Source organism: Corylus avellana, chromosome 10 (assembly GCF_965113065.1).
Source record: "Corylus avellana chromosome 10, dhCorAvel1.hap1.2, whole genome shotgun sequence".
Classification (NCBI taxonomy): Eukaryota; Viridiplantae; Streptophyta; class Magnoliopsida; order Fagales; family Betulaceae; genus Corylus; species Corylus avellana.
This window is the reverse complement of record NC_142499.1, coordinates 5,237,400-5,263,622: the sequence shown is the minus strand read 5'-3', so window position 1 is coordinate 5,263,622 and position 26,223 is coordinate 5,237,400. Positions and strand designations below refer to the sequence as shown.

At 35.3% G+C, this 26,223-nt stretch overlaps 4 protein-coding genes across 4 annotated transcripts; all 4 read left to right on the top strand.

The window, feature by feature from the left end:
• The first annotated feature begins 10,831 nt into the window (after positions 1 to 10,831).
• Positions 10,832 to 12,090, top strand: LEA4-5 (Late Embryogenesis Abundant 4-5). Its single transcript, XM_059607463.2, has 2 exons — positions 10,832 to 11,012; positions 11,487 to 12,090. Exons 1-2 carry the CDS (start codon positions 10,905 to 10,907, stop codon positions 11,886 to 11,888), a joined length of 510 nt encoding a protein of 169 aa, XP_059463446.2. The 5' UTR covers positions 10,832 to 10,904; the 3' UTR covers positions 11,889 to 12,090.
• Positions 12,091 to 13,796: 1,706 nt separating this feature from the next.
• LOC132162201 (uncharacterized) lies at positions 13,797 to 15,849 on the top strand. The gene is made up of 2 exons (XM_059572466.2): positions 13,797 to 13,969; positions 14,088 to 15,849. Exons 1-2 carry the CDS (start codon positions 13,862 to 13,864, stop codon positions 15,702 to 15,704), a joined length of 1,725 nt encoding a protein of 574 aa, XP_059428449.2. The 5' UTR covers positions 13,797 to 13,861; the 3' UTR covers positions 15,705 to 15,849.
• A 4,642-nt stretch (positions 15,850 to 20,491) lies between these two features.
• LOC132191536 (uncharacterized) lies at positions 20,492 to 22,055 on the top strand. The gene is made up of 3 exons (XM_059606610.2): positions 20,492 to 20,707; positions 21,394 to 21,462; positions 21,985 to 22,055. Exons 1-3 carry the CDS (start codon positions 20,566 to 20,568, stop codon positions 22,014 to 22,016), a joined length of 243 nt encoding a protein of 80 aa, XP_059462593.2. The 5' UTR covers positions 20,492 to 20,565; the 3' UTR covers positions 22,017 to 22,055.
• Positions 22,056 to 23,951: 1,896 nt separating this feature from the next.
• Positions 23,952 to 25,538, top strand: LOC132191535 (uncharacterized). Its single transcript, XM_059606608.2, has 2 exons — positions 23,952 to 24,134; positions 24,245 to 25,538. The coding sequence occupies exons 1-2, from the start codon at positions 24,027 to 24,029 to the stop codon at positions 25,334 to 25,336; spliced, it is 1,200 nt and encodes a 399-aa protein (XP_059462591.2). The 5' UTR covers positions 23,952 to 24,026; the 3' UTR covers positions 25,337 to 25,538.
• The last annotated feature ends 685 nt before the right edge of the window (positions 25,539 to 26,223 follow it).

Here is a 26,223-nt window from a genome sequence, read left to right as displayed (position 1 = left end):
AAATATTTGCTTCTCGAACAGATAAGTTTGCATCAAGAGTTTTTCACAATTATAAAGAATTCTGTGCAATCTAAGCATAGAGATTGCAAGAGATCCCGAACCCAATAAAACCAAACCCAATACCTATTTTTTCGTGTCGTGTTCATGTCGGGTTCACTGGTCGTGTCAAAATTGCCAGCCCTATCTCTATTTGTCCTCCTCCATAGCACTTGGCAGTCATCAATCACCATTTGCTTAAACCAATTCAGGACTTTATATTTTAGAGAACTTTACAAACACATGTTTTGAGAAGATTTTAAAATTTTCAATTTCATACATTGAACTTCTAATTTAATATAATATATCTACTCAGTTATAATTAGGTGTTAAATATACGTTAAAATGAATGAAATAACCATTATACTCTTGAAACTTTTATAAAATTTCAAATTACCCTTAATTTCACATTATTTATTATTTATAAAAACAAAAACAAAATAAACTTAACTTAGGACTCCTGAACTACAACATGTTTTGAAAAGACCCTTTCAAATTTCAAAAAATTTTAATTTTACCCCCTGAACTTTCAATTTGGGCTCTGTTTGGTAAAATGGTTGGAGTTGGCCTAAGCACTATTCATCACCATTTCCCAAAAAAATCAACATAAAAACATTATAACTTTTTTACTTTTTATATCAAATCATTCACTTTTTATTATTATTCAAATAAAGAAATCACTATAAAACAAATTTTTTTCACTTTTTCATTTTTTTTATACCAAACATTTTTTTTTTTTTCACATCAATCTACATCAACTACAGTGTCTAGGCCAACCCATTTACCAAACACCACCTTGATGTAATGTACCTCCCTTCGTCTGTTTCTGAACATTAAAAGTGATAAAATGACTTTTATACCCTTGTAATTTAAAAAAAAAAAATTAAAATTGACCCTTAATTTAAAATTTAAACAAATAAAAAATTGAAGGGTAATTTGATCTTTTTACTCGTTTTTGTTAGGGTTTAACGTTAATTTTTGATGGAAATGGGGTAGATTGTATCAAATTGAAAGTTCAAGGGGGTGAAATTGAGAGCTTTTAAAAATTTTAAGGGTTTTTTCAAAACGTGTAATAGTTCAGGAGTCCTATGTGAAGTTTTTTTTTTTAAAAAAAAAAAAAAAAAAAAATTGAAGGTATTCTAGTATTTTTCATAGTTTCTATTAAGATTTAAGGTCAAATCCTCACGAAGAAAGTTAGATTGCATCAAATTAAAAGGTCGAGGGTTAAATTGAAAGTTTTTAAACTTTTAGAGTCTTCTTAAAATGCGTTAAGTTCAAAAAACCTTTGTGAAGTTACCATCATATTTTTCTTGTTAGTGTCAGAATTAGATGGATAGGCTTTCTTTGTGGATTTCTTTTTCTTTTTCGTGTTTATGAATGGCACTAAATTTGGTTGTGTAGTGTGTTTGTGGTCGCTACGCGGTTCCAATCGAATTAAAATCTTCTCTATTTTGCTTGAAATAGAAATCATATTATATATATATATATATATATATATAAAAAGAACGGTTAGAATATTAATTTAAATTAAGTCAAAACAAATTATCGTTTGTTATGGAGTTTTTGTTCCCCGGGCTTTGGCGATCTGGTTGCGTAAACGAGTTACGAACAAAATCTTGGTTGTGTACGGAAAAAATGGATCTGGGTAGGAAGTATTTATAAGCATCCTTCTTCAACTACACCTTGCTATCATGCCTAGCCAAATTTGATGACACATTTATGCACTTTACAAGAATGCTACACTTTCTTAAAATTTTATTTTTGAAATAATGTGTTACAATTGCATGAGATGATGTTACATTTTTTAAAATAATAAATTACATAAAATTATGACACATTATTTGATGAACAAATTTTGGAGATTTTTTTTTTCAGATGTATAGCATTTCTCGTACTTTATAAATGGTAATTGACTTGTGATAATCATGTTCATTTCCCATTTTCCTTATCCAATTTCGTTGGTCACATGCAGGGGCGGAACTAGGATTTTTGATGTGGGGGACGAATTTTTATTTTTTTGATAAGTTAGGAACATTGACTTATATAAACACAAAAGCACATAAATAAATATAATTCATCTGTATGTGTTTATGCTTGTTTATATAAAATAAAAAACATAGAATTTTTAAATTTAATCTCATAGCTTCACAAACACACAATAATATAAACAATTAGTAAAATAAACTAAACACGATCTATAGAGTTCAAGAAAAATGGTACCAAAAAATAAATATGTAAACCCAAATGACTGCAGAATAATCACTCAAAAAATAAATAAAAATAGATATTTTCATCATATTTCATGCTTTAATTTGGCACAAAAGTCCAGTTAAAAGCGGTTTGAGGTGGCATGCTAAAAACCTCATAGCCAATAGGCACAAGACGGATACATAACCTTTATTACTCCATCATTTTAAAAAGGTCGTTATCAATTAAAGTGGTTTGAGCTGGCGTGCCAAATGTGTTATAATCAAGAGGCATAACAGGTATGCGACACATAACTTTTACTACTCCATCATATTCTACATCATTTTATTTATTTATGAAAACGACATAGTTTTCGCCTTTTGCTTGCCTATAATTGTGTGTGTGTGTGTTTTTTTTTTCCAATTTCTTTAATCTCACATAACAACTCTCGGAAAAGATGGGCATTGCTTTGATGTGTTACGTAGTTGGAAGAGACTTGACAACTGCTTAACATGTTAGAAATTTCGTTAGGGAATTGTACGAAAAATTAATTAAGCTGATGGATGAAGTGATTTTTAAAATGATGAACACCCAATTAATGATTTTTTAAAAAAAAAATTAAAATAAAATTAAAGTCAAACTTCCCCTCCTCCTTTTTGTTTAACTTTTATTTTGATTTTCTAATTTTGAATAGCACTTTCTTCATCTTTTTAAGTGTTTGGTACAACTGAAAAACGTGGTAAAATTACAAATATTTTTGGTTGACTAGAAAAAAAAAAAAAAAAAAAAAAAAGCTCTAAATTTCCGTAAAGTAATTTCTATTTTTAAAACCATAAACTAAACGTTGTAAAATTAAAAAATATTTTTGGTTAATCAGGAAAAAAGTTCTTAATTTCTGTAAAATGATTTCTATTTTTAAAACTACAAACCATTTTTCGGCTTAAACTTCTCCTTCTTGCATATATATATACTCTTACAATTCATTATCGCTACTGCCTAATCTACCACCAGTGTTCCTCAGAAATCGTTGACTATTTTTAGCCGCTGTTAGAGGTTGCCGGCTATTATCCTGCATTTGGGTAGAAGTCAAATGTCAAAACATCTTTTCAGCGAAAAAATTGATTTCGTTTAATTGAGTGGTTGTGCTTATTAAATGTTTATGGAAATTCTTGACATAGTTTGTGAAAATTCTATTCCTCGTTATCCTCACATGTAACCTTCCTAGCTCGCCTATCTCCATTTAGGGGTGGCAAGATGAGTATCTGACACGACTTGATTATGACTCGCAGGTGTCTATTACACGATTAGCCTATACACAGACACAACCCATTTAGCTAAACGGGTGATCGGGTCTGACATGATTATAACACGAAAATAGTCAGGTAACCCGACATGACCCGTTTTAGCCGTTTAAAATAACTAGGTCTAATCGGGTAGACACGACCCGTGAAAATCCCTAAAAAAAAAAAATTGTAATAATAATACATCCATACACTGTCAATGCAAAAAATTGAGTTCCAATATATTAATGGCTTTAATAAAGAATAAGAAAAAAAAAATGGAAAGTGACCGTAATTGTACTCAAAAAGAAATTACTAAACTCATGATTTCACCTAAACTTAAAATAAGCAACCATACTAAGTTCATTTATTAAAATAATTTTTAGTATAAAGAAATTTAATTTTGCTCAAATTACATTCCACTAAAAAAGAATTATGTATACTTCAACACAAAATATGATATCTGTAACCTGTTGAAATTAAATGTCTCATTACAGAGATGAATTTTGCAAATCATTTGAAAAAATAATAATAATAATAAGGGCAAAAAGCAAGAAGAATGTTTTTAAATTAAAATAATTTAATTAAATATTTAAATATAAAAAAGGCCTACCTAAATTTGTTGTCTTAGGCCTCAAAATCTATTAAGTCGGACCTACTCAAGGGGTTCGCTTGGACGCTTGGTTACTAGTAAGCCACTTGGCCATCATCGATACCTCATAAAGCATAAAGTCTAAGTAGGGACAAACCTAAAATTTCTATTTCAAAATGATCCAAATATGAATGAGACTGATCGGTAAAATGTGTCAACATTTCCATCATAGCAATAAAGAAAAAGATAATAAAAAAAAGCTAACAAAAACAAAATAATAATAATAAAAAAGAAACAAAACTCAAAATTGCATCAACATTAAATTCATAATTCATTACAAAATACTTGTCCACTTGAAGTCTTGAAGGATCCATGATCCATCCCATATAATCAAATATATAAATTATGAAACACTACAAATATGCTCATTTTTTGACCCTTTTTTTTTATTTTTAATTTTTTTAATTTTTATTTTTTATTTTTATTATTAATTTTTTAACCGAGTTTGGTGGGTACCCATCAAACCCGAACAGTAACCGGGTCTAACGGGTACCTGCCAGACCCGAACAGTAACCGGGTCTAACGGGTACCTGCCAGACCCGAACAGTAACCGTGTCTGGCGGGTCGACCCGCCAGACCCACCGGGTAGACCCACCAGACACGAATTAATAGAGTCTTAAACGGGTAGACTCGATTAAGACCCGAACCCAATAAGACCAAACCCAATACCTATTTTTTTGTGTCGTGTTCGTGTCGGGTTCACTGGTCGTGTCAAAATTGCCAGCCCTATCTCTATTTGTCCTCCTCCATAGCACTTGGCAGTCATCAATCACCATTTGCTTAAACCAATTCAGGACTTTATATTTTAGAGAACTTTACAAACACATGTTTTGAGAAGATTTTAAAATTTTCAATTTCATACATTGAACTTCTAATTTAATATAATATATCCACTCAGTTATAATTAGGTGTTAAATATATGTTAAAATGAATGAAATAACCATTATACTCTTGAAACTTTTATAAAATTTCAAATTACCCTTAATTTCACATTATTTATTATTTATAAAAAAAAAAAAAAAAACAAAAGAAACTTAACTTAGGACTCCTGAACTACAACATGTTTTGAAAAGACCCTTTCAAATTTCAAAAAATTTTAATTTTACCCCTTGAACTTTCAATTTGGGCCCTGTTTGGTAAAATGGTTGGAGTTGGCCTAAACACTATTCATCACCATTTCCCAAAAAAATCAACATAAAAACATTATAACTTTTTTACTTTTTATATAAAATCATTCACTTTTTATTATTATTCAAATAAAAAAATCACTATAAAACAAATTTTTTTCACTTTTTCATTTTTTTTATACCAAACATTTTTTTTTTTTTCACATCAATCTACATCAACTACAGTGTCTAGGCCAACCCATTTACCAAACACCACCTTGATGTAATGTACCTCCCTTCATCTGTTTCTGAACATTAAAAGTGATAAAATGACTTTTATACCCTTGTAATTTAAAAAAAAAATTAAAAGTGACCCTTAATTTAAAATTTAAACAAATAAAAAATTGAAGGGTAATTTGGTCTTTTTACTCGTTTTTGTTAGGGTTTAACGTTAATTTTTGATGGAAATGGGGTAGATTGTATCAAATTGAAAGTTCAAGGGAGTGAAATTGAGAGCTTTTAAAAATTTTAAGGGTTTTTTCAAAACGTGTGATAGTTCAGGAGTCCTATGTAAAGTTTTTTTTTTTTTTTTGAAAAAAAATAAAAAATAAAAAATTGAAGGTATTCTAGTATTTTTCATAGTTTCTATTAAGATTTAAGGTCAAATCCTCACGAAGAAAGTTAGATTGCATCAAATTAAAAGGTCGAGGGTTAAATTGAGAGTTTTTAAACTTTTAGAGTCTTCTTAAAATGCGTGTAAGTTCAAAAAACCTTTGTGAAGTTACCATAATATTTTTCTTGTTAGTGTTAGAATTAGATGGATAGGCTTTCTTTGTGGATTTCTTTTTCTTTTTCGTGTTTATGAATGGCACTAAATTTGGTTGTGTAGTGTGTTTGTGGTCGCTACGCGGTTCCAATCGAATTAAAATCTTCTCTATTTTGCTTGAAATAGAAATCATATTATATATATATATATATATATATAAAAGAACGGTTAGAATATTAATTTAAATTAAGTCAAAACAAATTATCGTTTGTTATGGAGTTCTTGTTCCCCGGGCTTTGGCGATCTGGTTGCGTAAACGAGTTACGAACAAAATCTTGGTTGTGTACGGAAAAAATGGATCTGGGTAGGAAGTATTTAGAAGCATCCTTCTTCAACTACACCTTGCTATCATGCCTAGCCAAATTTGATGACACATTTATGCACTTTACAAGAATGCTACACTTTCTTAAAATTTTATTTTTGAAATAATGTGTTACAATTGCATGAGATGATGTTATATTTTTTAAAATAATAAATTACATAAAATTATGACACATTATTTGTTGAACAAATTTTGGAGATTTTTTTTGAGATGGATAGCATTTCTCGTACTTTATAAATGGTAATTGACTTGTGATAATCATGGTCATTTCCCATTTTCTTCATCCATTTCCGTTGGTCACATGCAGGGGAGGAATTAGGATTTTTGGTGTAAGGGACGAACTTTTTTTTTTTTTTGATAAGTTAGGAATATTGACTTATATAAATACAAAAGGACATAAATAATATAATTCATCTGTATGTGTTTATGCTTGTTTATATAAAATAAAAAACATAGAATTTTTAAATTTAATCTTATAGCATCACAAACACACAATAATATAAACAATTAGCAAAATAAGCTAAACACGATTTATAGAGTTCAAGAAAAATGGTACCAAAAAATAAATATGTACACCCAAATGACTGCAGAATAATTACTCAAAAAATAAATAAAAACAGACATTTTCATCATATTCCAAGCTTTTGCACCAAAAAAAAAAAAAAAAAAAACACAAATAAATACAAGGTAAAACGAGATGTAGGGAAAAAGAAAGAAAAATATAAACGGAATAACTCATAATATATTAATTTTGGGGGATAAATATATTATTTTTTGAGAGACGAATTCATAAAATATGAATATTTTATAAAGAATTGTAAAAATTTGAGGACATTCGTCACTTTCGTCCGCACCCCTGGTCACATGCACATGCACATGGACCCTTCTAGAAGAAATTTATTTCGTGTACGGCACCGATACATTAGCTGAAAAAATGGCAATTCCACGTCAACCTATTCATTATAGGACATGGGTTAAGAGATTTCCTTCCAAAATTAATTGCAAGAAATCTTTCCCTATCTTATCTCGATATATCCGGATTCCCGCAATTGTAATTAGATAAACAATTGTGAGATGTTTTTGATGAAATTTATTTGTCTAAATAAAATATTTGCTTCTCGAACAGATAAGTTTGCATCAAGAGTTTTTCACAATTATAAAGAATTTTGTGCAATCTAAGCATAGAGATTGCAAGAGATTCCGATCCATCTTAACTTCATCAATAACCTTTGTAGAAGCATAAATCAAACCCGTGTTATACACAAATTATTTCTCGTAGTATATATGTTTTTTCCTAAAATTAATTATCTCTTTGGTGTAATTTGTTTCTCTTAATACGTGTGGAAATTTATAAAAATAATCCCATTTAAAGGTACAATAAGATGCCAAAGTTTCTTCTCATCTTTCTCATGTGTTCCTCGAGTTTTTTTTTTCATTTGTTGAAAACCATACGTATTGAATATAAACCCCACACTTTAAATTCGTTTAGTTTGAAACTTTCCCCCTTGACAAACAAGAAAAACCTCTTTCACAAGTATATTTTGGTAGCAGCTGAATAGGTCAATTTTTCCGACTAAGTAATTGGTCAAACGCAAGAACTTTTTCCCCTCTTTCATGATTATTATATTTGAATAGCAAGAAATTAGCTCAATTTGATCCAAGATCTTTCAAACTCTTGATTGGAAAGAAGAGAGAGTGTGGAATCATAAGAAAATACAATAAAAACTCAAAAAATGGGTGTGTGGAAATATAAACAGTAAAAATTAGGATAAACAAATGACTCAGTCCTCTTTGTATAAAACCTGCTTCAAGTTGAATTTTAATTGGATAGTAAAATGATCAAAAGAAAATATTGATTTTTAAATGAAATCTAAAGTATATATCTACCCTTCTTCAAAATATATATATATATATATATATATATATATATATATATATATATATATACCCTTTTACTTGGTCCATTTTTTTTTTTTTTTGACATGTCCACACAAGAGGTTGGATTCGAACTAGTGACCTCCGCTTCATAAGGCGTGGTCTCTAGCCGATTGAACTATCCCTTGGAGACTTTACTTGGTCCAATTGGCGCGCCGGTCTTGGTAATTAATATTAAAGAAAATATGGACAGGGGGATTGGTAATAATGATGGGGGTTTACTCTTTCCAAACTCTTCTGATCACGACAAGATTATGTTAAATATATGGGTTGATGGACTTTCTCTGCCAAAAAGATTCAAGTTTGAGGCATTTTGGAGTGGCGTGATGTATCTACTAATTTCGTGGTAATTGCTCAAACTTGGGAAGGACGTGCATCCTTGTCACTTACTTGGGCTCTCCAGCCTTTGTTCTTTGCAACAAATTAAAAAGCCATTATGATGGCTCTAGGGCAGTGAAATTTAGTCATCGGCAAATTTGGGAATATAGAAGCCAACCAAAGGAAGCTTCACTTGTTTTTAAGAGGCAGCTAATTAATTGGTTCAATTGTATTTATCCTCTTGTGCGGAAAAGTAAAAAATAAAAATAAAAAATTCATTTGAAAATTGATTGTATTTAGAATTAGGATCCTACCCCATAAAACATGATAAAAGATGACTCCCAAAAGGACAAAAGCTTAAGATCATATGTGCTTAATTTTATTATTCCTATGTTAGTTTGATTAGTTTCTGGACGACCTAGATACTTTGCCAATAGAAAATTGATGGAAGGCCCAATGGCGAAATCAAGGATATACATTTTTAAATTCTTATGGATGAATTTACTAATCATTATAGGGAATTGGAGGACTCCTGAGGGCCCAATAAACACTCGACTAAGAAAAAGGCCCACCCCACCCCACCCCACCCCCCCCCCCCCCCCCATATTAAGCCCAACCAATCTATGACCCAACGGGCCTAAGCCCCTAGGCGATCCAAGTAGTTAACAACTCGAAGACACCTATCTAGACTCGATTCGAAACACAATGACTCCTACTCTAGAGGGCTCTATGATGCTCTATATGCCGGTATATAAGGTTTAAACACAACTCTCGACCTACTCTACGCACTCGATGAATATTGCTCTCCTTAGCTGAGAGAGCTCTTCCTCTTTCATCCCATACTGACTTGACATTGGAGTCCCTCTAGTTTTCTAGGGCCGAAGAGCTTCTAACACCTTTTACTTATTTTGCAGGCAAATCTCCTCCCTAAAAGGCAGCCTAAGTCCATTACTCGTTTCGTATACCAACTGTCTCTATTCTCATTGTAAGCTTAAGATTGTCCAACACTTTTTAGTCTTACATTTATTTTTGGGATAAATGTAAAATTGATCTATGTGGTTTGCCTAAATTACAAATTATTTTTTATGATATAACAAATAATTTATAGGCCCTTGTAGTTGGCCTAAATTATAAATCACTCATTGTTATAAAAAAAAAAAAAAAAAAAATTTCTAAGTCCTTACGATAGGCCAAAATAACAGTTTACTCCCTAAAATCAATTTCCATTAAGTAACTTAATAGAATCTGTTACTTTGTCATGTTATGCTGCTATAGTAAATTAACCTAATCTCTTTCATCCCCACAATTTTACTCCGTGCATAATCCTCCTTTATTTTCATCTTCCTCACCACAATTTGGGAGCATTTTGCGAGGATTTGACGATCGTATTTTGTGAAGCGGCTGACAAAGATGAAGATGGGGGAGGGTTACACACAGGGTAAAATTTTGAGAATAGAAGAGATTAGGTTAATTTACTGTAGTTGTATGACGTAGAGTAAGGGTTGTTGTGTAATCTTAGCTTAGCTGGCATCGCAAAATGATGTGAAAAATCCTAATTGTCATTTTTTGAAAGTCATAAATTAAAAATAACACGAGTGACGTTTTTATTAGGTATGACCTGACAAATTAATAGATTTTGTTTGTAATTAGGCTTTATACCACAATGAGTGATTTATAATTAGGCTAACCACAAGGATCAATTTTGTATTTAAAAATTTTCATTTTATTTTTTATTATAATAAATTTGTAGAATTTACATGTGATTCAATAATTTTAATAGCAAACTAAAAGTAAAAAACCAAACATTTCTCTCTTCTTTTAAGGAATAAAAATAAGAAATTGATCCATCAAAAATACTAAAATAGAGGAGTTCGAAGGAGATAAGTTCGGCTTAAACGACGACCATCCAACAGACACGACACGCGTAGCAACTCCCGCATCGTGTCGCCACAGTTCTTACCAAGTCGCCACGTAGGTCTAAACTTCCACAACTGTCACCGCAGAGAGAGAATCAATATCAATCGGACACGTGCCCACGACGTGTCAGAAGAAGAACCCAAAAAACCTTAAGTGCTGCCACGTTGCGTTTTTACCCGTGCTTCGTGTCTCCACGGGAGACTGCCTAAAAATCTATTTAATCAAACGTCCGTTCCATGCTCTTCATCGCTACAGTGTGTGTTATCCATAAGCAATTAAAGTGAAAAACAATTAAACGAGGGAAGAGAAGAAATTAAGTGTGAAAATGCAGGCAGGGAAGAATGCAACGGCGTCCGCAAAGGAAGCGGCGGCCAACGTAGCGGCCTCCGCTAAGTCTGGCATGGACAAGACCAAGGCCAGCGTGGACGAGAAGGTATATATGTTTTTGTTTTGTTTCTTTGGTTCCTTATCCACATATACAGTAGAAGTTTAACCGTAAAAATCAATCTTTATTTCTTTATTTACAAGGTTTTGCTCCTTTAAGGCTAGAGAAAATTTTTTCTATTTATTATGGGTATAAAGATAACGTGGTGTGGTGGGTGATTTATGTACTCTTTACTTTAAAGCAGTTTGCATTCAATCATGTACGTGGCTTTGTTTTTGGAAAGTTGTTCTTCACCTTTCAACTTCTACGTGTATTTACAGAGTTTCTTTGGGCTTCCTTGTAACTGACCACCGGCAACTAAAGTTGATGGGAGATGTTTACTTGAATGGAAAACATGCTTCATGTCGATAGGGACATGGTCCTTTGGATCATCTTACTTTGATAGGGATATAATTATATTAGGCGGAGAATATTAGAAAAAGAAAAGGATATCATTGGAATAATGGAGTTTATGATGTCCAGGTGGAAAAGATGAAAGCCCATGACCCATTGCAGAAAGAAATGGCGACCCAAAAGAAAGAGGAGAGGAAAACCCAGGCTGAACTGGAAAAGCAGGAGGCGCGTGCCCACAACGCGGCAGCCAAACAGGCGGAAAGGATTGGAGCTGGCACTCATTATCCAACTGGTACAGGAACCACCGGCACATATTCAACCACAGGGGCCACAGGACACCCCACGGGGACCCACCCGCCGACTTCAGCCTTGCCTGGCCATGGTATTGGCCAGCCAGCAGTACAAGTGACCGAAGGTGTGGTGGGGTCGCAACCCATTGGGACCCACACAGCTGGCACAGGAAGGACCACTGCCCATGACCCCCGTGTCGAAGGGAACGCCCCAGGTTATGGCACCGGTAGACCCCTTTGAGCATGGGCATATTATAGTAAAATGTCGTGTGCAATATTTAGTTAGTTTGATGTTTGTGTAATTTTATTTATTTATTGGTTTGTTTTTCGGCATATAAGGTGTGGTGTGTTTCCGGGCTGGACCTTACATGTGAACTTTGTAGTTGGCTGTTTCATTTGAATAAAAAGACCTAAAGAGTGGTCACGTAACCACTTTTTCATCATTTTCAGATATGGATTTTTTTTCCTCGTAATTTGGTAGTTTGTCGCATCGACACTTCATGCATGGACGGCACTTTCTTAAGTATATATATTAACAAAAATTATGTACCCAATAAACTTAAGATGACAAGATAGAAGAATAATAATATTATTGGATTCGTCGGTTGTTTTATATATATATATATATATATATATATATATATATATAAACCAGTTGGTGTATACGTTAGATATGTTACAGTTAAATCATTACTATTGGGTTTGAATTTATTTTTTCTTTTAATAGTCGAACTCAGAGTTATGATATAAGGAAAATTAGAGTCGGAAAATTGGAGTCCTCCTATAGTTATTTCAAATGTGATAGTGACATTTAAAATTATCATTAAATTTGTGATGATTATTATTAAATTTTAATTTGTTATGTAATATCACAATTGGGATGACTCTAGTCCTCCTTCTATCATATCATTACTTGAAGTCTATTAGGGGTGTAATAACTATTCGCTCAAGTTTGGCTCATTCAATTTTTTACCTTATTTTGTGTTCAAGCTTGGCTCGTCAGGGTAGGTACCTTGTCCGAGCTCGAGCTCGGAAACTTTTAACTAGCTCGAACTTAGCTTGTATTAGATACTTAATGATTAGATCATGCATTTAAGATATGACCATAGGATTAACTTTTATCATTAAATTATATACTTACTTTTATTAATTAATATATATACATATATTTATAAATTAATATGAAAATATATACATATATACGAGTAGCGCTAATAAGCGAGCCGAGCCCTTTTATGAGCACGTTCATGAACTTTAAACAAGTGAGTTGAATTTTATACGGGTGTATATTGTTCAATAATCAAGTATAGTTTCATGTTCACAAACGGCTTATTTAATAACCGAGTCGTGCACAAACCGAGTTTTATCGAGCCGAATCCGGGCGAGCTCACGGGTATATAGTTTTGTTCGTTTACAACCCTATCTAATTTAATACTTGACATTTTTAATTTAAATGAAAGATAAATTTATGTTAAATTGCCACTACATTTTTAATTTTTAATTTAGAATCTTTGTCTTTAATGATTATTTTAATATCACGTTAAATTGCCAATTAAGTAGTTATTAAACATTGTCACATAAAAGAAACTAGTAATGTTACAAATTAAACAACGGACAAAAATATTTTTCAAAGGCAAAAGCTGACTTATCAAAGATCTCTTTGCAAACACCTCAGTATGGAAAATTTTATCTTCAATTTTGATACAGCTATCAAAGAGTCGTTTTCAATCCACGAGCGATGTTTTGTGGCTCTAATGGCAGAATCATCAAAGTTATTTCTTAAATTAAACATTTGGCTGTTTCTGATTGCTCTGACTGTACTTAAATAATTTATTTATTTTTTAAAGAAAGTTCTAAATGATTCTTTCTAAAACGTTATCGGATATTTATAGGATATTAATTTGTTAGATAAGTATAGGAATAGGATATTGTCTCCTCTGAGTTGAAAGGCGATTGAGGGGAAAAAAAGAAAAGAAAAATATCTTTGAGAGAGAGAATCAAAATATCTTTGAGACATGTCCGAATGATGTGTTAGAAGAAGAACCCAGAACATTAATTCTGCAGAGCTGCCACGTTCCTATATACCCTTGCTACGTGTCGCCACGTGAGACGGCCTGAAAACCTATTTAATCAAGAGCCATTAACACTCTCTTCCATTGCTAGTGTGTGTATCCTCAAAGCAATTGAAGTTAAAAGCAATTAAGCAGAGTGAAAATGCAGGGCGGGAAGAATACATCGGGGAATGCGAAGGAAACGGCAGCCAACATAATGGCCTCCGCTAAGGCTGGCATGGAGAAGACCAAGGCCACCGTAGATGGGAAGGTATATATATATATATATATATTGTTTGTTCTTTTATCCTTTTCGTTTACATGGAAAAAATATTATTATTAATTGTAATAATGGAATTCACGATATGTGGATTTGTGCATGCATGCAGATGGAAAGCAGGAAAGCCCCAGATACAGCGCAGAAAGAAATGGCCACCAGAAAGAAAGATGAGAGGATCACCCAGATTGAACTCGAAGAGAAGCAGGAACGTGCTCGCAACGCCGCAACCAAAGAGGCGGGAAGGGCTGGCACAGGCCGTCCCACCGAAAACCACTCGATTTCAGCTTTACCTGGACATGGTGCTGGCCAGCCTGTGGTGGGGTCATACCTCGTTGGCACTGGCCCCGGCACCGGCACTGGCACAGGCTATCCCGACGGAAACCACCGGATTTTAACCTTGCCTGTACATGGCGCTGGCCAGCCTGAGATGGGGTCGCACCCCGTTGGCACCGGCACTGGCACAGGCTATCCCGACGAAAACCACCCGATTTCAGTCTTGCCTGGACATGGCGCTGGCCAGCCTGAGGTGGGGTATCACCCCATAGGCACGGGCACAAGCACTGGCACTGACACACGCTATCCCGACAGAAACCACCCGATTTCAGTCTTGCCTGGACATGGTGCTGGCCAGCCTCAGGTGGGGTCGCACCCCGTTAGCACTGGCATCGACACGGGCACCGGTACTGGCACTGGCACACGCAATCCCGACGAAAACCACCCGATTTCAGCCTTGCCTAGACATGGCGCTGGCCAGCCAGAGGTGGGGTTGCACCCCGTTGGAACTGGCACTGACACACACTATCCCGACGGAAATCACCCGATTTCAGACTTGCCTAGACATGGCGCTGGCCAGCCTGAGGTGGGGTCGCACCCCGTTGGCACTGGCACCGGCACTGGCACTGACACACACTATCCCGATGGAAACCACCCGATTTCAACCTTGTCTGGACATAGCGCTCGCAAGCCTATGGTGGGGTCGCACCCCGTTGGCACTGGCACTGGCACTGGCACCGGCACAGGCTATCCCGATGGAAACCACCCGATTTCAGCCTTGCCTGGACATGGCGCTGGTCAGCCTGAGGTGGGGTCACACCCCGAAGGCACTGGCACGGGCACGGGCATCGATACTGGCACTGGCACACGCAATCCCGACGGAAACCACCCGATTTCAGCCTTGCCTGGACTTGGCACTGGCACTGGCACCGGCATCGGCACTGACACACACTATCCCGACGGAAACCACCCAAGTTCAGTCTTGCCTGGACGTGGTCTTGGCCAGCCTGAGGTGGGGTCGCACCCCATTGGCATTGGCACTGGCACCGGCACCGGCACTGGCACTGGCTATCCCGACGGAAACCACCCGATTTCAGCCTTGCCTAGACATGGCACTGGCCAGCCTGAGGTGGGGTCGCACCCCGAAGGCACTGGCACGGGCACGGGCACCGATACTGGCACTGGCACAAGCAATCCCGACGGAAACCACCCGATTGCAGGCTTGCTTGGACATGGCGCTGGCCAGCCTGAAGTGGGGTTGCACCCCGTTGGCACTGGCACCGGCACAGGCACCGGCATCGGCACTGACACACACTATGCTGACGGAAACCACCCAATTTCAGCCTTGCCTGGACATGGCGCTGGCCAGCCTGTGGTGGGATCGCACCCCACTGGCGCTAGCACTGGTACTGGTGGCACAGGAAAGACTGATATAACTCATGACGAAGTTTAATATATTTGTACTGTGTTTTTTTTTTCTCCGCCTGTGTTTTTCCCGCATTTAAGGTGTGTTTTCTGGCTGACCTTACATGTTATTATGTAAAAAAAACAAATGATTATCCAATGTTGAAGATATATGATATGGGTTTGTAATGCTATATTCCACCGCTATCTAATGTAAATTGACAATATTGCCCTGTGGGATAAACTCTTCTATTTTATTCCACAAATTCTCTCTTACGTTCTAGCCGGGAAAAGTTGAACAATGTAATGTTTGGATCTGACAAAAATCATTGGTGAAGTCATTAATTTGTTGCTTAAAATGAAAAAAAAAAAAAAAACGATCATTTTTAGCTTTTAAATATTCTAACAAAGGATTAAAGAATAGAGGACAATGACATCCTTTTACTAAAACGTAGTAAAGTTTGTTTCCAAATTTTGGCGGGCAAAAGCAATCTAGTTAAGTCCAGAAGTTGTGAAATGGCTTCCTTCGGTGGCTTCTTTTTCAGCTCAAGCAGGGAGACTTTTTCTGTTCAAGCAGCTAGCGCTGCGTCATCGCTCTGATGCCAGAATCATCAAATGGTTATCATGGGTCTGCAGCACCCTTCATTATTCAAAATTGGAAGATAGCTCACATTAAGACTGTTAATATATATATATATATTGTGACGTGTAATCAGTTTGGATTTATAAAAAAAGTCATTAATTAATAATGTTTAACTGTTTAGAGGACATTATTTTTTTAAGAAGTATGCAATAGTGCAGTATAATGTCCAAATTTGGCGCATACTTAGTGAGGGAGAAATGATTGAAATTCAAATTTCAAATTTCAATCCTCTATTTCATGTGATTGTCCATCTACCACGTCACTAAAAATGGGTCAAATATGGACATTATATTGCACTGAAGCATTTCTCATAACGTCGTTTAAACAGTAAAACGTCACTAACTAATGACGTGTGAGCAGTGAACTAATTGCTGACATGTGAACAGTGAACTTGAATTTAAAAATGGGTTAAATGCGTGTAATTCTAGGTGACCTACTTACTTGTGTCATACTAAGAATGATGTGGCTATTAAAATCACCGTTGGACGTGTAATTGATCATTATTGAATTTTGATCAAATGGTGATTTTAACAGCCATGTCATTCTTAGTAGGACACAAGTAGGCCACATAAAATTACTCGTTAAATACATTTAAGGTATCTGTGCTTAGAGCCAAAATCAAACAGATACCTAGATTTTCAAAAATATCATAAATAGTACATTGGTTAGCAAATAAACCCACTTGGTACTTCCATCAGAATTTTGTTATTTTTTTTAACGGGGCGCCACGTCACCTTACACTTGGCGTGATACTTGTGTTTTCAAAGTGCCATGTGCCGTGATACTTGGGTTTTTTGGTGCCACATCATTTAAAAAAAAAAAAAAAACCAATAAAAAAAAAAAAGGTAGAACTGGGGTGGCCGAACCACCCCCAGGCCAAACGGGGTGGCCACCCCAGTGGCCAAACCCTAAATTACTTTTCCGCCATTAAGAGCCTCTAGTGACTCTGCTTCAAGCCCTTCAAAGGAATTGATTACAATCCCATTTAATTTTGGAACTTTAGGACTGTCTTCCTTGACTATGTTAGCAAAGAGACTATCCGAGGTAAGAAGCAGGGGAGGGATTAAGGATCTGGGTATTGGCGTAAGGCCTAGAATTTGAGCAGAATCGTGAGTAGCACTGGATGTAAAGGTGGGCAGTAGGAAATGAAAGATAAGATCCTGGCTGATGATGTGAAGAGGATGTAGGTAGGGATATGCAGGGCTTGAGTAACTGGAATGACACAGGAAATCAAAGTCACATCAAAGACGAGGGCATGGAGAGGTGGAGAAAGCGAGGCGAGGAGAGGAGAAAGAAGGTGAGTAGAGCGGCGCATAGCTTCGAACCGGAGCCAAAAAGGGTCGGCCTTTTTTTGAGGGTTTCGCCATTGGGGGTGGCCAGCTACCTTAGTTCTACCTTTTTCGTTTTTGTTTTTTGTTTTTTGTTTTTTTTTTTTTGATTTTTTTTTTTTTTATAAAGAAAATATGATATGACACTCAAAAATTCAAGTACCACGCCATGTATAAGGTGACGTGACGCTCCGTTAAAAAAATTAACGAAATTATGACGGAAGTACCAAGTGGGTTTATTTGCTAACCACATGTATCAATTGTAATATTTTTAAAAACCCAAGTATCTGTTTGATTTTGGCTCTAAGCATAGGTACCTTAAATGCATTTAACCCTTTAAAAATTTTAAAAATTAATATTTTAAACTTATATAATATAGGGTTGAATTCGTTATACATCTATGTAATTTAACTTCTTTATTTTTTACTCTTTATAGTTTACTTTTTATTACAAGAGATACCTTTGATTTGCATAAAAACGGAAATAGTATCTACGTCAAAATTTCGTTCAAAATTTGATAGAATGTCATGTCAGCACCAATCACGATTTGACACGTATCTATATAATTAATTAAAAAAATTAAAAATGTTTAAAAATATTAAAAAATTATATTTAATTAAAAAAAAAAAAATGGTGGTCGCTCTTTGGAGATGTTGGGGTGGCTGGCCAAATTGATCCCAATTTGTAGTAGTAAAATTCATCCCAATTAGTTTGGCTGTTTCCGATCGCTCTGAATGTACTTAAATAATATTTTTTTAAAACAAAAGGTCTAAATGATCATTACTAAACCTGACACCATTAACGTTATCGGATATTTATATATAGGATATTTATTAGATATGTATAGGCACTACAAAAAAAAAAAAAAATAGGATGGTTGCTAACATGGTAAACGGTAACTAAATTTTTTCACCTCAGTAATTATTGATGTGCCAAAAGTGGCACGTCAACAAATTTTTTTTTGATGTGTTAAATATAACATGTCAATATTTATTGATGTGTTATATTCAACACGTTAGGATTTCCTGACGTGTCAATATTTGACACGTCATGAAATTTAAATTCAATTTAATTTATGAAAATTTTATTTAAATAACTTAATATTTAAATATTTATTAACATGCTAAAATTAGACACATCAAAATTTATTGACGTCAATATATATATATATATATTTTTTAATATCAGATTTATATATATATATATATATATATATATATATAATATTTCTGACGTGATAATTTGGCACGTCAAAAATTTCTGACGAGCTAAAACTAGCACGTTAAAAAAAAAAAAATAGCGAAACATTCAACTTTAATTTTCTCTCTTCTTTCCCTCTTTTATCATTTATTCATTCAACCAGATCTTATTTTCTTATTTAATTCCAGATCTTCTTTCCCTCTCTCAATCTCCCTCTTCTCTCTGCTCTGGCTCGGTTGGCTACGTGGAAGGAGGAGGATCGTTTGTGGTTCCACGACCCACCTGATGTTGTTTCTGGTGGTATTGTAGCAGAGCAACTAGCTTTGGAATCCTGATTCGTTTTTTGCTGAGTATTAATAAAGATACCTCGTCTTTTGATCAAAAAAAGCAAAAGCTCTCTCAATCTCTCTGCACGGCAGCAGAACTAGAAGAAAAGAAGAAGAAGAAGAAGAAGAAGAAAAAGAAAAGGAGAAGGAGAAGAGAAGAAGAAGAGAAGCAGAAGAAAAAGAAAAAAAGAAAAAAAAAGAAGAGAAGATAAAGAAGATTTTTTTGGGTTTTTGAAGATTTGTTGGGTTTGTCGTTTCGGTTTTTGATTTTTTCAAGTTAATTTTTTAATTTGAGTTTTTGAAGATTTTTTGGGTTTGAATTTTTGAAAATGGAGGAAAGAAGAGAGATAAAATGGAGAAAAGAAGAGAGGGAGAGAGCTGGGGGCAATGGTGGAGCCAATCATTTTATATTGGGGGTGCCGTTAAAATTTTTTTGGCGTCTTAAAATTTTTTTCCACCCTAAAAATTTGGTAATTCACATGCATAATATATGCATCACAAAAAATATCTATAAAAATTCATAAATATGTGCTCAAATTGATATATTAGAAATGTAACATGCCGACACTATATCAAAAATACAAAAAAAAAAAAAAAAGGTCTAGAATTGCACTTTATGAAGAGACTAGAGAGAGTCTGAGAGAGAGCGTCTTAGAGATTTTTTTTTTTTTTTTTTTGGGTGCAGGAGAAGGGTTGCAGTCTTGCAGACTTGCAGTGGATTAAATTGTCGTGGGTTAAATGGGGGTGTGGGAGAAGGGTTGTTGTGTCTTGGGTAATGGGTAGGTAAAATTGTAAAAATAATTTTTTTTTTTAATTTTGAGTGTGCTGTACTGCCGTGGGTTAAAATAAATAAATAAATAAATTAAATCCTTGGGGGTTGCCGTGGGGTAACGTGGCATTGACATTGGTATTTTGATTGATATGACATATTGTAAATGCACGGTTACATTTAGACTAACGGCGGTTACACAATTTTGATAGTAGGAATTTTATTGATATTTTGATTGACACAGGGAATAAAACTTATATATTTTTAGTTTTGACGGATTGACTTAAAGATTTATAATATATTTACCATAAATTTTATAAGTAAGAATTTTTTTTTTTTAAGAATTAAAATATATGCAATTTGTTTGTTTGTTTTTGTTTGTTTGTTTGTTTGTTTTTTTTTTTTTTTTTTTTCAATGTCACGATTTGTAGGCCTGCAATATTTTAGAAAACTAAATAAAAAAATTAGTTTTTTTGACATTTATTTCGGTTTAAATAACAACCCTGAAGCCACCCCCGGGTAAAGTAATAAAAGGCAAAAACAAGTCAGGGTTTAGGGTTTATGGTTCGTTTTCATTTCCCCCCGTTAGCCACACCCAAAAGCAGGTTTGTTTGCTCCACTGTATCGGAGAAAGCTGACTAGAAATGGCGCTCAGGCCCGGACTTGTGAGGCGATTTCTATCCACTTCAGTATTCTCTTCAAAATCCTCTGTTTCTGCTTCGGCCTTTGCTGCTAATGCTAGTGATAAGCCTGCTGTTTCTCCTTCGACGACCCTATTTGTCCACGGTAATACTTGCCTCACCAAGAATTGAAATTACGATTAGTTGTCGTTTACCATGAATGGGTTTTGATTGTTAATTTCTTATCTCTATATTTGAGATTTTTAGCAAGCCTAGAGAGCGCTCTATTTATTTCTTGCTGGTGTTTATTTTCTAGGCCATCTTTTTCATGACTCATGAGGGAGCTTTTGTTTCAGATTTTGATTTAGATTCTGGGGTCTTCTAAAACAATGGGATGGGCTTGTTAAGTAAGTTTGAATTTGGGATTTTTAAATTATTGCAAAACGTATATTGTGGCAAAATAAATGAATAAATATATATAGTCCCAGAAAGATTCTCTTTGAACTATGCTCCATCAAATAGATAAGTAAGCTCCAGTGCTTAGTCGGTTACCTTATTGATGGATCAAGAATAGGTTCCCTGGCGTCTATCTTCTTTTAAGTTAATTTCATAGACATGTCTCATTATTCCTTCATTCCCCTTGATGCAAATGGATTGTTGGAAAGAGGTTGTCTTTTTCTATTACAATTGTTGATAAGGGGATCGACCAAGGTATACTGTTGGGACTGCCACCAACTGTGGTTAGTGTCTTGGCAGCTACTTGTATTAGCAGGAAATTTCCTTGTGCTGTTGGAGTAATATATGCATGATTATATATGGCCTGATAGAATCATTCAACATTTGTGCTTACAGGGCTTAACAAGACAACCACATCAGAGAAACTTCAGGAAGCTTTCTCTCAATTTGGCGAAGTTGTTCACTGTAAAGTCATTTTTTTACTGGTTTTACCTTTTTACTTTTCTTTAATTCTTAAAATGTTTATGGGATTTCATTGACATTACTTTTTGTCATGTTATCCTTGGATGGGTGGAGAGTATTTCAACTTTCTTTTTGCATTCATTATCTTGGCATATGCTACCATTGGAACAGTTACTTTCTGTGTCTCAAATATTTTCAAATATGTATAGCATATAAATTTTCAAGCATGTAATTGCATCAAGGCATTATAAAGAAATGGGAAAGGACAATTGGGCCTGGATAATTGAGTTCCATGAAGTGGGCCTGGATATGCAGGAGCTGGAGCAGTGAACCCAAAATATTTGAGATAGGTTAGATATGATTGGGTTCAGTTGATTGCCACTCAGCTCATATAATATTGAATTTATGATTGTTGTTGAAAACTAAAAGAATACTGTTAAGTTCATTATCTTATGTTTTAACTGTGTTGTGCATGTGCATCACATAGTGGGTACAGGCTAAAAACCACTTTTTCATCATTTTCAGGTATGGATTGTTTTTTCCTCGTCATTTGGTAGTTTGTCGCATCGACACTTCATGGACGGCACTTTCTTAAGGATATATATTAAATAAACTTAAGATGACAAGATAGAAGAATAATAAAATTATTGGATTTGTCGGTTGTGATATATATAAAAAAACCAGTTGGTGTTAGATATGTTACAGTTAAATCATCACTATTGGGTTTAAATTTTTTCTTTTAATATGCGAAGCCTATTTTTTCTTTTAATACCCGAACTCTATGAGTAATAAGGAAGATTAGAGTCCTCTTATAGTTATTTCAAATGTGATAGTGCATTTAAAATCATCATTAAATTTGAGATGATCATTATTAAATTTTGATTTGTTGGTGATTTTAAATGCAACATCACATTTGTGATGACTCTAGAAGGACTCTAGTCCTCTTTATATTATATCATTACTCGAAGTCTATTAGGGGTGCAATAACTATTAATTTTTTTGCCTCATTTTGTGTCCAAACTTGGCTCATCAGGGTGGGGACAAGAAAAAAATTTAAAAGAAACAGAATAAACAAATTTTATTAATAATACGATTAAGATAATAAGTTTTCATTCAATCATATGATCAACTATTTAAATTGCTGATTCAACTAGTATTAGATACTTAATGGTTAGATCATGCATTTAAGATATGACCATAGGATTAACTTTTATCATTAAATTATATACTATATAAGTTTTTTTTTTTTTTTTTTTTTTGAGAAATTTTTTGATGATTATCATTAACAAAGATCAAATGTGGAGTAAAGCTTCATCAACAATCAAGAGAGAGAGCTACTTGCTCCCTCAGTACAATATCTTTAATACAATCTGGTGAATCATTTCCCAATATTCTATCATTGACATCTGTAATAGCCGCCTTAGCAAGTCTATGCGCCACCTCATTAGCTTCACGGTGTATAAATTAATATATAAATTAATATGTAAATATATAAATATATACAAGTAACGCTAATAAGCGAGCAGAGTCCTTTTACAAGCATGTTCATGAATTTTAAACGAGTGAGTTGAATTTTATACGGTGTGTATAGTTTAATAATCGAGTATAGTTTCATGTTTACAAACGGTTTATTTAATAACCGAGTCGCGCACAAACCGAGCTTTATCGAGCTGAATTCGGGCGAGTTCATGGGTACGTAACTTTGTTCGTTTACAACCCTATCTAATTTGATACTTGACATTTTTAATTTAAATGAAAGACAAATTTATGTTAAATCGCCACTACATTTTTAATTTTTAATTTAAAATCTTTGTTTTTAATAATATTTTTAATATCATGTTAAATTGCTAATTAAGTAGTTATTAAACATTGTCACGTAAAAGAAACTAGTAACGTTACAAATTAAACAAAGGACACAAATATTTTTCAAAGGCAAAAGCTGACTTATCAAAGATCTCTTCGCAAACACGTCAGTATGGAAAATTTTATCTTCAGTTTTGATACAGCTATCAAAGAGTCGTTTTCAATCCAAGAGCGATGTGTTGTGGCTCTAATGGCAGAAGCATCAAAGTTATTTCTTAAATTAAACATTTGGCTGTTTCTGATTGCTCTGACTGTACTTAAATAATTTCTTTATTTTTTAAAGAAAGTTCTAAATGATTCTTTCTAAAACGTTATCGGATATTTATAGGATATTAATTTGTTAGATATGTAAAGGAATATATAGGATATTGTCTCCTCTGAGTTGAAAGGTCGATTGATGGGGCGGCTTATAAAGCGATGAGCATCCAACCGACACGAAACTCGTTGTAATTACTTCCTGCTCCCCGGCAGAGATCGAGAGAATCAAAATATCTTTGAGACACGTCCGTGTCATGTGTTAGAAGAAGAACCCCGAACATTGAATCTGCAGACCTGCCACGTTGTTATATACCCTTGCTACGTGTCGCAACGCGAGACGGCCTGAACACCTATTTAATCAAGAGCCATTAACACTCTCTTCCATTGCTAGTGTGTGTGTATCCTCGAAGCAATTAAAGTTAAAAGCAATTAAACAGAGAGTGAAAATGCAGAGCAGCCCGAATACAGCGGGGAATAAGAAGGAAACGGCAGCCAACATAATGGCCTCAGCTAAGGCTTGCATAGGGAAGACCAAGGCCACCGTTGATGCGAAGGTATATATATATAATGTTTGTTGCTTTATCCTTTTCGTTTACATGGAAAAAATATTATTATTAATTGTAATAATGGAATTCATGATATGTGGATTTGTGTATGCATGCAGATGGAAAGCAGGAAAGCCCAAGATACAGCGCAGAAAGAAATGGCCACCAGAAAGAAAAATGAGAGGATCACCCAGATTGAACTCGAAGAGAAGCAGGCACGTGCCCGCAATGCCGCAATCAAAGAGGCGGGAAGGACTGGCAGAGGCGATCCCACTGGAAACCAGCCGATTTCAGCTTTACCTGGACAGGGCGCTGGCCAGCCTGTGGTGGGGTCGTACCCCGTTGGCACTGGCGCTGGCACGGGCCATCCCAACAGAAACCATCCGATTTCAACCTTGCCTGGACATGGCGTTGGCCAGCCTGAGGTGGGGTCGCACCCAGTTGGCACCGGCACCGGCACTGGCACTGGCACTGGCATAAGCTATCCCGACGGAAACCACCCAATTTCAACCTTGCCTGGACATGGTGCTAGCCAGCCTAAGGTGGGGTCGCACCCCGTAGGCACTGGCTCTGGCACACGCTATCCCGACGAAAATCACCCGATTTCAGCCTTGTCTGGACATGGCACTGGCCAGTCGGAGGTGAGGTCGCACCCTGTTGGCACAGGCACGGGCACTGGCACTGACACACGCTATCACGATAGAAACAACCCGATTTCAGCCTTGCCTGGACATGGCGCTAGCCAGCCTGAGGTGGGGTCGCACCCCGTTGGCACTGGCACTGGCACAGGCTATCCCGACGGAAACCACCCTATTTCAGCCTTGCCTAGACGTGGCGCTGGCCAGCCTGAGGTGGGGTCGCACCCCGTTGGCACTGGCACTGGCACAGGCTATCCCGACGGAAATCACCCTATTTCAGCCTTGCCTAGACGTGGCGCTGGCCAGCCTGAGGTGGGGTCGCACCCTGTTGGCGCTGGCACTGGCTATCCCGACGAAAAACACCCGATTTCAGCCTTGCCTGGACATGGCGCTAGCCAACCTGTGGAGGGGTCGCATCACGTTGGCACTGGCACTGACACAGACCATCCCACCGGATCCCACCCAATTTCATCAGCTTTGCCTGGACATGGCGTTGGCCAGCAGGTGGTGGGGTCGCACCCCACTGGCACTGGTGGCACAGGAAGGACCGATATATATTATGACGAAGCTTAATGTATTTATATTGTGTTTTTTTTTTTTTTCTCCATCTGTGTTTTCCCGCATTTAAGGTGTGTTTTCTGGGTGAACTTGCATGTTATTATGCTAAAAAAAAAAAAAATGATTATCCAATGTTGAAGTAGATATGATATGGGTTTGTAATGCTATATTCAACCGCTATCTAATGTAGATTGACAATATTGCTGTGTGGGATAAACTCTTGTATTTTATTCCACAAATTCTCTCTTACGATCTAGCCGGGAAAAGTTGAACAATGTAACGTTCAGATCTGAAAAAAATCATGGGTGAAGTCATAATTAATTCGTTGGTTAAAATGAAAAAATGATCATTTTTAGCTTTTAAATATTCTAACAAAGGAATAAAGAATAGAGGACAATGACATACTTTTACTAAAACGTAGTAAAGTTTGTTTCCAAATTTTGGCGGCCAAAGGCAATCTAGTTAAGTCCAGAAGTTGTGAATTGGCTTCCTTCGGTGGCTTCTTTTTGAGCTCACGCAGGGAGACTTTTTCTGTTCAAGCAGCTAGCGCTGCGTCATGGCTCTTATGCCAGAATCATCAAATGGTTATCATGGGTTTGCAGCACCCTTCATTATTCAAAATTGGAAGATAGCTCACATTAATACTGTTAATATATATAAATATATATATAGAAAATAAACACAAATAATTTACGGATAGTTCAACGTTAAACATTTACATCCACTACTAGAAATACTCCTAAGAACTATATTATGTTCATTAACTTAATTTATTTACAATACAAAAGTTTATATTTATTTTATATTGTCTAAATATAAATATGGCAATCAAATTTCATTGATTTGATTTCAATCATAATATTTGATTATGATCAATTCATAAATAAAAAATAGTTGATTTT